The following is a 12,705-nucleotide window of genomic DNA, read 5'->3' on the forward strand; positions in this document are numbered from 1 at the left end:
AGATGCAAAGGAGGCTACCATTGTTTTGCATAATCAGATGAAGACTTTTTTTTTTTCCAGTTGAAGTCTTTTAAGAGAAATGATTTTGGGGATAGAATACTAAGAATAATTTTAAACTCATTAAAGTTGAATGTTTTAAAACTTAGCTATTTTTAAGACTAAGTTTTACTTACAAATGTTGGTTTGTTTTATTTATAAATCTAAGAATATTCATGTAAAAGCAAAAGTATTTGATTTTTTAGTAAGGTTCAATTAAGGCACCAGTTTAACATTAAATTCCCTTAAGCAATTAACTGTTTTTACCAGGTTAATTAAATTCCCTTATTTTTTTTCTTTTTTGGTGGTATTGGGGATTGAACCCAGGGACACTGTGCCAGTGAGGTATGTCCTCAGTTCTTTTTATTTTGTATTTTGAGACACGGTCTTGCTAAGTTGTCTATGCTGGCCTTGAATTTGTCATCTTCTTGCCTTAGCCTCCTCACTTGCTGGGATTATAGTCATGAGCCACTTTGCTCCGGTTCCCTTAAATGTTATAAATGGCATTTAATATTTTTATACTTTCAAATATTTCAAATTTCGAAAGAGATGATCTTGTAAATCTAATAGTACAGTCTTTCCAAGAACTTAACATTTGTTAAGTCTAAACATATAAATGTAAGTCAGGTTTTTTAAAACATGAGTACTTTAGAAGTTAATTTTGTTAAACAGTTCAAATTAAGATTGTAAATCTAACATGTCCTTCTTTAATATATCTGGTACTTGCCAGGTGCAATAGTGCATGACTGTAATCCCAGTGACTTAGGAGGCTGAGGCAGGAGAGTCACAAGTTTGGAACTTTAGTGAGACCCTGACTCAAAGAGTTGATGATGTAGCTCAGTGGTAAAGCTCTCCTGGGTTGGATCCCCAGTACTGGGGGGTGGGGATATATGTGATTCTCTTAAATGTTTCAAATGACTTAGGACAAATGATAGCATATTATGGTGATTATAAAACTTAACCACAAGTCTAACTTGTGTTAATATACAATAGGTTGATTTACTTTGTCCTCTGGTTTTATTTATTTTCTTCTTTCTTTTAATTTTCTTTGCAGGGCTGGGGATCAAACCCACGGCCTTGTGCATGCTGGGCAAGCACTCTATAACTGAGCTACATCCCAGCCAGTATAGTCCTGCTTTTATACTGTCTTACACTTGTACAGTTGCTTTTGCAACTTAAGAGGAGCAGTTTTAAGGTCTAGGTGGATTGAAGTTGCAGTTTCAACTTGGAATGAAATGAGATTATATTTTTAAATTACCTGCTGTACAGGGACATTGGGATCTGGTTGCCATCTCTAGTATGGCCTTTCTTTTTCTTTTTGGTACTGGGGATTGAACCCAGGGATGCTTAACCACTGAGTCACATCCCCAGCCATATTTATATTTTATTTTCAGACAGGGTCTAAGTTGCTTAGGGCCTTGCTAAGTTGCTGAGGCTGGCTTTGAACTCCTGACCTTCCTGCCTTGCCCCTGAGCTGCTGGGATTACAGTTGTGTGCCCCTGTGCCCAGCTAAGGATGGCCTTTCTTCCTCCTATTGAACATCCTACTGATTCTCTTCTTACAGTGGGACTGTGTCTGCTCTCTCAGTGGGAGACCTGTAAGCCTTCAGCTTTCAGCTGGATTTATTTTCACAGTCCAGTGTGTCACACATATCCCAAGAGCCATGAATGTTTCTTTGGAAGTGTGTGTGTTTGGGGGATTCTCTTTCAGCATCTTTGTACACATTAGTAAGTGGTCTGCACACTGGCCAACCTGTTTCACTGCCAGTCACTTTGCTGCCTGATTAGGAAGATTTTAACTCTTATTATAGTTGTTAGATATTTTTCTCCCTTGTCTGGTCTTAGATCACAATTTTACGATTATAATGAAAAGACTGGATACTGGATATGTACTAATACATCTACATGTATGAGAATATATATAAATCTCCCTGAATTAATTCATATTTGTGATTCATTTACAATCAAAGTATAGTGAGCCTTCTGGGAGAACTTGCCAAAATGATTCTAAAATTGAACTGAAATAATAAACAGGCTGGAAAAGCCAAATATTATTTTTAAAAGACAATAAGGATGAACTTTTAATTCAAGATATTAAAACATGCCAGAAAACTTTTTGAAACTTTGCTATTGATTTGGTTAAAAATCTCTAAGTACTAGATTAATATAACAAATGGCTTTGAGTATTAGACCATAGATATCTGAGGCTTTACTCGATGATATATGCCAATCAGCAAGGGGAAAAGAAGATTATTTAGTGATTGATGCTGGGGAGAAACCAAGTTAGAGCCTGTCCTCATGCCTTATAGCATTGTAAGTTCAACTTGGGTTAAGGAGTTACATGTGAAAAATGTATCATATCAGGGGAATCTTATATAAGATCTGGTTGGAGAAGGCATAAAAAGAAATGGGAGGAATTGTATGGGATAAAAGTTTTAACTGCATCATTCTACCATCTTTTGATCTGGATCATGGGATTTGAGGTGATTTTCATATAGTTATGAAAAAAATTATATTTAGAATGAGTATTACTTAAGCAGAAAAAGAACAATAAATAGCAACAGAAATAAATTTAACAATGGATTCTTCTTGATAATGAAATTATTTTAAACTTAAATCTATAAAGGAAGTGTTTGTTTTTATCATCTTGGTTTGACCTGGCCCTTCTTTTCAATGTTAACAGAAGCCATGCAGTGACACCTGCTAAGACTTGGTGGTAGCCATGTCGGAGCCCCACAGGGTCCAGTTCACCTCTCTCCCAGGTTCTCTGAATCCTGCATTTTTGAAGAAGTCCCGGAAAGAGGAGGTTGGGGGAGCAGAACAGCATCAGGACTGTGAGCCAGCCGCGGCAGCTGTTCGAATTACACTCACCCTCTTTGAACCAGATCACAAACGCTGCCCCGAGTTCTTCTACCCAGAGCTGGTGAAGAATATACGAGGAAAGGTGAAAGGCCTTCAATCTGGAGATAAGGTACACTCTAGCGTCCATAGAGTTGCTCTGCAGACCTAACATGCAAGTGTCACTGTGTGCACATGGGCCTTCACAGCAGGGAAGTGAGAAGTGAGGCTAGAGAGATGTGGATAAGGGCACATCAGTCATGGAAAGCACCTACAAGATTAGCTGGTCTTACCACTGGTCATGAAGGAAGAGAATTCTTCTAGCATCATTTTCCTGATTTATGCTAGAGAAAAACATATGGCTCATCTAAGGCTAATTTGAATTATGGATAACTAATATAAATAAAAGAAACAATTTTTTTCATAATGAGGTTGTAAATGTAACATGTAAGAGAGACCAGTTCTTTGACTGTTGTGGTGCTAGAATTCTATGCTGGACATTTCCCTTTGCCAAGGGACTTTCCCTGTCTAGTGCAAGGACAAAGAAAATACACAGACTGCTGCTCATCTCTTTTAAACAGTAATATTCTGGGTAGTTTCTTTACTTGAATGGGTAGGAATATATTTATACACATACATACATGCGCGACACACACAGACACACATAGATACACATATACCCTTTTTAACTTATTTTTTGCCAGAATTGGCTTGTAGATTTCAGGGTGTTTAAAAATCAATTTGATTTCTTAAATGTTTTTTAAATTGTCTATTTATTTTCCTAGCAAATTAGTTTACTTTTTAGTATGGAGCTTTAAATTTTTAGTTATGGATGGACACAATATCTTTATTTTGTTTACTTATTTATGTGGTGCTGAGGATTGAACCCACTGCCTCACATGTGTGAAGCAAGCGCTCTGCCACTGAGTCACAACCCCACCCTTAGTATAGAGTTTTTAAACAGGCATAAAAGTGGAGAGCAGAGCTTATCACCTGGCTTCAACTATTATCATGGTTTTGGCAATTCATTGACATTTCAGAAAGTTTTTATAAATTTTATTTGAGTCATGTATTTAAGAACAATGCACATATGATAAATGCACAGCTTGATGGATTTTCACAAACTCAACACTGTGGAACCTGCACCCAGATCACAGGATGTAACATTTACTACAAACATTTGCTAGAAACCCTCCTGCCTTCAGCAGTGCACCACCCTGACCCTCAAAGGCAACCCCCAGTAGCTAAGGTCACTTTTGCATGTTTTTGTATTTTTGTGTAGATAGAATCATATAGTGTGAGTAGGAGCTTGAGTGAAGAACATTTTAAAACTCCTACTGTATTACCAGTGCACTGTGCTAGGTTCTGAGGAAAAGGTCAGGACTGTACACTTGCATCATTCCGGTCTCTTAAGTGGCTCTGGATAGAATGAAGACAAGGCCAGTGCCTAGCTCACAAGGTATCTAAGATCATGTTGGTGAAGTTTCTAGCCCAGTGCCTCAGTGCTAAGTGCTCACTCAGTCTAATTCATGTTTGGACTGATTGGAGGAAGTATGTTTGGTTAGTAGCATTACTCACTTTTTTTTTTTTTTTTTTTTTTTGCTTAAAAAATGTATTTCCTTGATTGAGATCTTATTGGCTGAATGGAACCTAATGAATCTGTACCAAGGGTTATTCTGTCATATAAGGATCAGTGGGCAGAATAAGAGGAAATTACTTCAAATCTGTTCACTGTCTCTTTTCCAAAGTAGGATTGGTATCCTCTTCATTGAGAGGAACAACCAGTCGCAGGAGTTGGTTAACATGGGGTCAAACCAGATTGGTAGGTCAACTGAAATTAGAACTCCAGTCCTTGGAGCCCACTTTTTTGGTGGGCTCCAAATGATTTTCTCCATTGCAGAAAAATGTATGGAACATACACAGAGAAATTTGGATCCAGTTTTAGTGGATTTATTCCTGGACTAAAGTTTTAGGACTTCTGAGTCATTATTGTTCTGCTCTGTAGTGTTAAAGTAAATTATAACCTGGGCTGGAGTATGTATGGGTCAGTGGTAGATCAAGCGTGTGTGTGTGTGTGTGTGTGTGTGTGTGTGTGTGTGTGTGTGTTTTCCCCAACACCACAAAAGAAAAAAATGTATAATATAATTTGACACATTTGTTTATGGGTCTAGCTTGTATTCCTTATAACATGAAGCTCTCTGGTAGACACTGAGGATTATACAAAGTTAGGGAAGACACTGTCCCAGCTTAAAAGGAACTTGCAATCTTGTAGATGTTTTAGGAGAATTGTACCAGCATAGGTAACAAGTTACAATGTGATGATTATTTAAGCTGGCTACAAACACAGGCCAGAGGACTTGGGCAGAGAAGAACTCACATCCAGGATGCCATTTTGGACAGAGCTGGATCTTTATTATGCTTGGAAATAGTCACTGGAAGACTATTATTCACAAAACATTAAGGAGCACACCTTGACTTCATTGGTTTTCAATCAAGATTGGTGGGATTTCTTAAAATTATTTTAATTACCCAAGTTATATGGGATCATTGTAGAAAAAGTTGATGATATAAATAACTGCATTTTAATAGCCACCCATTTGTGGTATGTATGTTGTATATAGTGTAATATTCCATTTTACATACATAGTTGAAAGTCATTTAACAGATCATTTATTTTATTTTACTTTTTAGTAGGTTTTAGTTGTGGATGGTCACAGCACCTTCATTTTATTTATTTATTTTTATGTGGTGCTGAGGATTGAACCCAGTGCTCCACACATGCCAGGCAAGTGCTCTACCACTGAGCTACAACCCCAGTCCCCTTAACAGATCATTTATGAGTGTGTAAGTTTCAGTACGCAGAGATGGGAGGGTGGAATAAGAGGGTTTTTTTTTCAGACAGCATTAGTGTTTGCAAGTCTTAGTGGTTTGGTTTACTCTGAAGTTTTAAAGCATATTTAGTACAGGAGTCTTTTATTAAAGTTAATATATATTTGCCCAAAACACATAAGACTCAACTGTGGAAAATTTACTTGATGAGAAAAATGCAAGGCTAAGCTTATAGAGTAAAAGTATACTGCTTGAAAATATTTTGAGTGAGTATTAAATTGAAGGACAAGAAGAGATGATGGACCCTTGCAGATAAACTTCTAAAGACAGGGGAATCAGGTTTGACTTTGGTGTCTCTGGGAAAAGTACATTTCTGACCACTTTGCTAAACAGCTCTCCAGAAGTTGTGCTGCATTCTTGGGCCATTGACTACTTTGAAATTCTGGTGAAATTCTGGTGACCTCTTCTTAGTACATTTTCAAGTGCATAAAATAAACTGCAGGGTTATAAAGATGATCACCTGTATTGCATGCAGTTCTGTAGAGGTTGAGCATCCCCATCTAAAGGTCCTTTGCTGTGTCTCTAGCGCTAGATGGATGATTGTAGGCACTTAATCAAATTTTGTTGAATTATATGAATAAAAGATTTCCTTTTTTAAACAAGGTAAACATTGACAAGATGGTAGCATGTATTCTACCTTGTCTTTTCTGAAAAATAGTTTTTGTTATGTATAGGTTTTGAGTAGTCAGTGAAGGTTTTATGAATCAAACTAATAATTTTTTTGCTAATTCTTACTTTTTGTGAAATGATCTCTTTGCAGAAGAAAGATCTCTCAGATCCTTTTAATGATGAAGAAAAGGAAAGGCATAAAGTGGAAGCCCTTGCACGGAAATTTGAAGAAAAATATGTAAGATTTCTCTCTTGGGCAACCAGACATTCTCATTAGATGGAAATGGCATGTTTCTTTAGTGGATTATGAAATAATCAACAATGATCTGGAAATAAGTATAGAACTCAGAGAAAACAGAATGCAGTTATTAAACAAATGCACTAAGGTATAGAAATCTCATATGACAGGAGCTAGTATGTGAGCTAAATGGGCCAATGAACACTTCCTTAGAGAGAGTGTCTTGGCTTGAAGCATAGAAGCCATTTAGTTCATTCTTCTGTCTTAGACTATTTTATGCAAATACAAATTTTCAGGTCTTTGGAGAATGAGGTTTTGAGGGGGGATGAGAAAGACCCAGTGCTTTACCACTTTTAATCACCAGCTGATGAAGCTCAAAGACAATATTTAATTCTATGTGCTTATCAAAAAATATGTGACCTATTGCTTTTAAATTTTAGGGCGGAAAGAAACGTAGAAAAGACCGAATACAGGACTTGATTGACATGGGGTATGGTTATGACGAATCTGATTCCTTCATCGATAACTCTGAGGCGGTGAGTTGTTAATGAAAATGCAATATCAAACCTCCACATCGGGCTGGGATTGTGGCTCAGCAGTAGAGCACTCACCTAGCACGGGCAGGACCCAGGTTCGATCCTCAGCACCACATAAAAATAAAAGCATTGTGTTGTGTCCATCTACACCTAAAATATATATATATTAAAAAAAAAAAAAAAAAACCTTCACGTCTTAGCTTCTTCAGGTTGTGTCTGGGAAGCTGGGGGCAGAGTCAGAAGAGCATGCTCTCAGTGAGAGGAATGAGCAGCACTGATGTGAGAGGAAGTGTCCTCTTGGACCTGGGCCTTGGTGCCCTCATCTGAGAAATATGACTACTCTGTCCATCACACTTTGTAGCTCTCACATCTGTGATTGGTGGGGGAGAGAGGGCTATCTTCCCATACTGTCTGAAGTATGACAGAAGAAGAAGCACATTTACATCTCTTCAGACCTGCTTTATGCCTTTGGACCTTAGAAACAGAACTTGGAGCTGACAGTATGTTTTTCCCCTTCAGTATGATGAGCTTGTTCCTGCTTCTTTGACCACAAAGTATGGAGGATTTTACATTAACTCAGGAACTCTGCAATTTAGACAAGCATCTGAATCTGAGGATGATTTCATTAAAGAAAAGAAGAAAAAATCTCCAAAGGTTAGAACATGCTTGCTTTTGGATTTCAGAAATGTTTTTTTACATGACCCTGTAAGATAAGTGGGTGACTCCAAAGTGTGCGACGATTTGGGATGGCTCAGGAGGCTGGTGGAAAGGCTGAACTGTGCCAAGGCGATGTGGAATGGGCCTCCGTCAGCCCTCAGTCATCATGTTTGTCATGGATGCCCCAGCAAGCTCAGCAGAGTTGTGTGTTGAGGTGGCTTTGGGGTGGGGATGGGAGCGGTGAGGGTGTGGAGTGAGGCATGTGCAGCATCCTTGCTTGGCCCTCTTCTGTGGATGTGTAGAGGACTTCAGTTCCCAGGGTGTCACCCACTGAAAACAAGCCACCCTTAGGCTAAGAATATTGTAGGGTCTGTCTGCCATTGCCCATTGTGTAAAACAAGAGATAGGGCTCACCTCAGCCCATTCCAAATGAGCACAGTTTCAGGCTTCAGAGAGGCACTGTTGTCTCCCCTCTGGGTGTTTCCAGGACACACTCTGGTGGGAATGCTATGGGTTTGTGGTCCAGGGACTGCTCTAAGAGCTTTTTGTTCATGAAGGAAGAAAGACAGGTCTCAGGATGTGCCTGGGCGGAGCAAGGCCAGTGCCATGTAGTGAGTGCACTTGCTCCCTGAGTCAGGGAGCTGTGTAACTGTGCCTTGTCTTTGATTCTCAGAAGCGGAAGTTGAAGGAAGGTGGTGAGAAGATAAAGAAGAAGAAAAAAGATGACACTTATGACAAGGAGAAGAAATCGAAAAAGTCCAAGTTTTCCAAAGCCGGGTGAGAGGCAGCAGCTTTTCGCTAGGATAAAGTCTGACCCGTGAGGGCAGGACACCCAGGAGCTGACTCACCTCCCCCACAGCTTCAGAAGAGGCAGCAGGGCCTGGCCCTCCTGTCCTCCCTCTCACCTCCCACAGGGCTGATCTGGGCATAGTTGTAGATGCTCTCATCTCTTGTGTGTCAGATAGCCAGCGTTCCTCTGTTCCCCTGTCAGTGTCGGCAGCTATTTCTGTGACTATGTTATTGCTGATGTTCCTTGTTCTTTTGGGCACTTTTCTCTCTGCCCCAATTCTTCTGTCTCTGCTGTTTCCCTTTGTCTTCTATGGTCACGCTTCCTTTTCTTCACTTGGTCTTACCCCAGCTGCCTTCAAGTTGCTGCTGTTCTCTGCTGCTCCTGCTTTCTCCCTTTAAATACTTTTCTTGTGCCTCCCCTTTTTTTGCAACCTTTTATTTCAGCCTGGCAGTGGTTCTTAAAAACCCGTTGGATATTTAGCATTACGTGACTCTGTGTTGCTAACCTGTATTCACTCTTAAGCTTTGGTCCAGCAAGAACGAGCTTCATATGCCAAGAGGAGGGAGGATAATAACAGGGTGGACTGTGACTGAGGTTCTTCTGGAGACCATTGCCCTGGGACAGGGGTGAAGGCCTCTTGAGTTTCCTTGTGGAGTGGTCCTGCAGCCTGGGTAACCAGTTTCTTTCTTGCTTACAGCTTCACAGCCCTCAATGCCAGTAAGGAAAAGAAGAAGAAGAAATACTCTGGGGCTTTAAGTGTTAAAGAGATGCTAAAGAAATTTCAGAAGGAGAAAGAGGCTCAGAAAAAGAGAGAGGAGGAGCATAAGCCTGTAGTGGTCTCATCGGTGGAAGCTCAGGGCCTGCGGGACTTGGAGGGTGCTTCTGACCCCTTGCTCTCACTCTTTGGCTCCACTTCTGATAATGACTTGCTCCAGGTGGCCACTGCCATGGACTCACTGACAGATTTGGACTTGGAGCAGCTGCTCAGTGAGTCTCCAGAAGGAAGCCCCTTCCAAGATATGGATGATGGAAGCGATTCCCTTGGGGTGGGATTGGACCAGGAATTCAGGCAGCCCTCTTCCCTCCCCGAAGGCCTGCCAGCACCCCTGGAGAAGCGCATTAAGGAGCTGGCTCAGGTATGGTGACACAGTGTGGCCGGGCTTTCCTGGAAGCGGTCGGGCAGATTGGTGTTGGTTCTGCACGGCGTGAAGCTCGATGCCCAAAGAAATCCTTAGTGAGTTGGCAGTGAAAGTATGAGCTTTCCCCAACCTGTCCTCCTCCTGAGTGAGGAAAACTGTCAGCTTTGCCCATCAGGCTTCACATTTAAGCCTTTCTTGGTTCTTTCTCTTCCAAATAATTTATTTTCTTCCTGGGAGATTTTTCTCTTTCCTTTTTCTACCTGTTAGTTTCTTTCCCACACAGTATTTCCTTTTGTGCATAGACCAACACTGATGTTGACATCAGGCAGCTGAGTGAGAGATTCATCTTATTAGCTTTTGAAAATGCACTAAAGTTTGTAAACATGTAAGTTACACATAGAGCATATGCTCAATTGTCACTGGGTTTTGGTTGCTCCCTCGCATTGCTTATTGTCAGCATCCGTGTTGGTAGCAATCACAGGAATGCCTCCTTGGTGCTAAGTAAAAAGGAGCTTAACTTGAATGTTGTCTGTGCTCCTTAACAACAGCAGCAACCTTTAGCATACATCAGCTGTTGCTGCTCCTGTTCTCTATCGATTTGGAATTCATCCCTAAGTGCTGAGACTGTCAATTCAGTAATACTAACTAGAGCCAAACATGGATCATTAGTTAATGATGACAATACCTTTTAGTTAAAATAACATTTTACCTTAAGCATTGTGGTTTGTACTGCAGTTCCAGTGGCGTTTGTACTCAATAGCTGCAGTTCTGAACTAGTGATTCTCATAGCATATCAGAATCAATGCTATGTATTTATCCTTTATGTTCAGGGCAGGTGAAATGTCAACCAACTCTATAAATGATTTTCTCACTTCCAGAAAATATTTGAACATAGTATACAAAGCAAATAAACATCTTATTGAAATCTCTAGTTCATCCTTTTTAGCTTGCGTGCAGTGTTGGGCATAAGTGTTTTATTTTAATGTAATGATTTAAATGAATTGTGCCATGTCAGGGATTCAGAGTGTATCTTAAATATGACATTGAGGTGGAAGGAGTTGAACCTGAACTTGGCATGTTTGAGTGTACTGTCCTGTATTTGCTCTCAGAATTCATGTTAAAAAAATTGCTTTGTTCTTTTCATTCCTATGGTTTGTAATCAAATTGTTTTATAGTTTCTGAAAGTCTTGTTAAATAAGTAAGGACTATGTGATGGTAGCCAGTTGTTTTTTTAGAGAAAAGTCAAAATAGAATTCTTGGATATGTCCTCATTCCCACCATAGGTTGTGTTCTAGTGTGCTTACTTATTATTTCAATCTCTTGGGAAACACAGAGCACATCAAGTGGAACAAAATGCCGTAACCTGAAACAGCATGGGACTGTGGTGCCAGAAAGCTCCCTTGGTGGATCCCCTGTCTGGCAAGCTTCCCTCTTGAGTGATTGCTCTTGGGCATGACAGACAAGGGTTCAGGATTCCGTAGGCAAGGTGGGCCTGGGTCCTAGAGATGCTGAACGTAGAGTTTGATATTCTGGTTTGAAAATACAGTGCTCAAGGGTGAAATTGACACTTCAATCTTCACCTGGCCCTGCTCCTGCATTAAGAAACTTTGGAAAATGGGGTGGGAAGTGTGTGGGGATTATCTATTACCCCACCAGTTGAAAAACGATTTCACTTTGCATATTCCTTTCTAGCTTCTGTATATGTTTTTATGCAGTTGTGATTATAGTTGTGAATAATTGTTTCATGATTTTTTTCACTTAATAAATATTATTATAAAGCCCTCATTATTTTTAATGGTTGCATTAAAAAGAAGGCTTATTATAGAAAGTTACTCCAGCAGGGCCCCTGCACTTGGGGCACCTGGAACCCCCACATGTGTACACAAATGCTCTGGACTGCAGGCCCTATTGAGAATTTGCTGGGAAAGGTAATCTTCCCAGGGAAAGAAGGCATTTGTACACAAAAACTGCATACAATTCCAAAAGTTGCATGTGGATATTTGGATCCTTAATAAGGAACTCTGTCCTGGATTTTGAAAGACATTGCGTTTTAAATTAATTTTAAATTAAATTTGATGTATATAACTATCATTAGCAGTGTTATGTGTTTCTCACTTTATTTTTCACTCCCCTTATTTTTCTTTTTTCCCCTTGTTTATTTTTATAATAAGTTGGTTAGATTTAAAATCTTGACCCTAGGTAATAATGTATCCATTTCTATTGCCTTTTTAAAAAGGACCTCAAAACTTTGACAGTTATTCATTTCTCCTGATTGTGGACTGGCTGGGTAGTTTCTCTTCTGATCCTGCTTGGGCTCACTCTTGTTTTTTTTGTAACACCCCTTTGGTACTGGGGATTGAACCCAGGGTACTTTACAACTGAGCTACATCCCCAGTCCTTTTTCTTTTTTATTTTGAGATAGGGATGTCACTATGCTGCTGAGGGTCTCACTAAATTGTTGAAGATACCCTTGAACTCACAATCTTCCTGAGTGAGCTTCTCAAATTGTTGGGATTACAGGCATGTGCCACCATGCCTGGCATGGCTCAGTCTTGCAGATGCATTCAGCTGGCAGGTTAACTGGGTGCTGACCAGACCTCCCTTTCCTTTGGGCCTTTTATCTTGTGGAAATGGAATTCTTAGGGCCATAAGATCTGTCTTTTACAGGTTATATGTGTCACGCTGCTTCTGCCACACTCTTGGTCAAAGTGAGTCATAAGAGCAGCCAAGATTAAAGGGTTGGGGAGCCTAGGGCCTGCTCTCTGGGGGGGCATTTCTCCACGGGAACAATCTGTGCTCCTGTTTGCAATCTACCACAGTGCATAGTAGATTCTACTCTGATGTGTAGTGATCTCTTAGGGAAAAACACACTCTTTATAGAAAGCAAAAAGTAGATTTACTTTCTAAGTGAGAAACTTAAAAAAAAAATCTTGAAAACTTACGTACATTAAAGAGATACACCAAGAGAGATGCC

At 40.0% G+C, this 12,705-nt stretch overlaps 1 protein-coding gene across 3 annotated transcripts in view; it reads left to right on the plus strand.

The window, feature by feature from the left end:
- Positions 1–12,705, plus strand: part of Ubn1 (ubinuclein 1) — a 30,803-nt gene that overhangs the window by 1,658 nt on the left and 16,440 nt on the right. For 2 of the 3 annotated variants that reach the window (XM_005327149.5, XM_021727632.3), the window contains exons 2-7: positions 2,719–3,006; positions 6,523–6,609; positions 7,050–7,145; positions 7,665–7,799; positions 8,476–8,579; positions 9,290–9,728. In XM_005327149.5, the coding sequence (XP_005327206.2) occupies positions 2,758–3,006; positions 6,523–6,609; positions 7,050–7,145; positions 7,665–7,799; positions 8,476–8,579; positions 9,290–9,728 (1,110 nt within the window). In that variant the 5' untranslated portion in view covers positions 2,719–2,757. Of the gene's footprint in view, positions 1–363; positions 382–2,718; positions 3,007–6,522; positions 6,610–7,049; positions 7,146–7,664; positions 7,800–8,475; positions 8,580–9,289; positions 9,729–12,705 lie in introns of all 3 variants that reach the window. The other variant, XM_021727631.3, reaches the window with a different exon arrangement.

Source organism: Ictidomys tridecemlineatus, chromosome 10 (assembly GCF_052094955.1).
Source record: "Ictidomys tridecemlineatus isolate mIctTri1 chromosome 10, mIctTri1.hap1, whole genome shotgun sequence".
Taxonomy (NCBI): Eukaryota; Metazoa; Chordata; class Mammalia; order Rodentia; family Sciuridae; genus Ictidomys; species Ictidomys tridecemlineatus.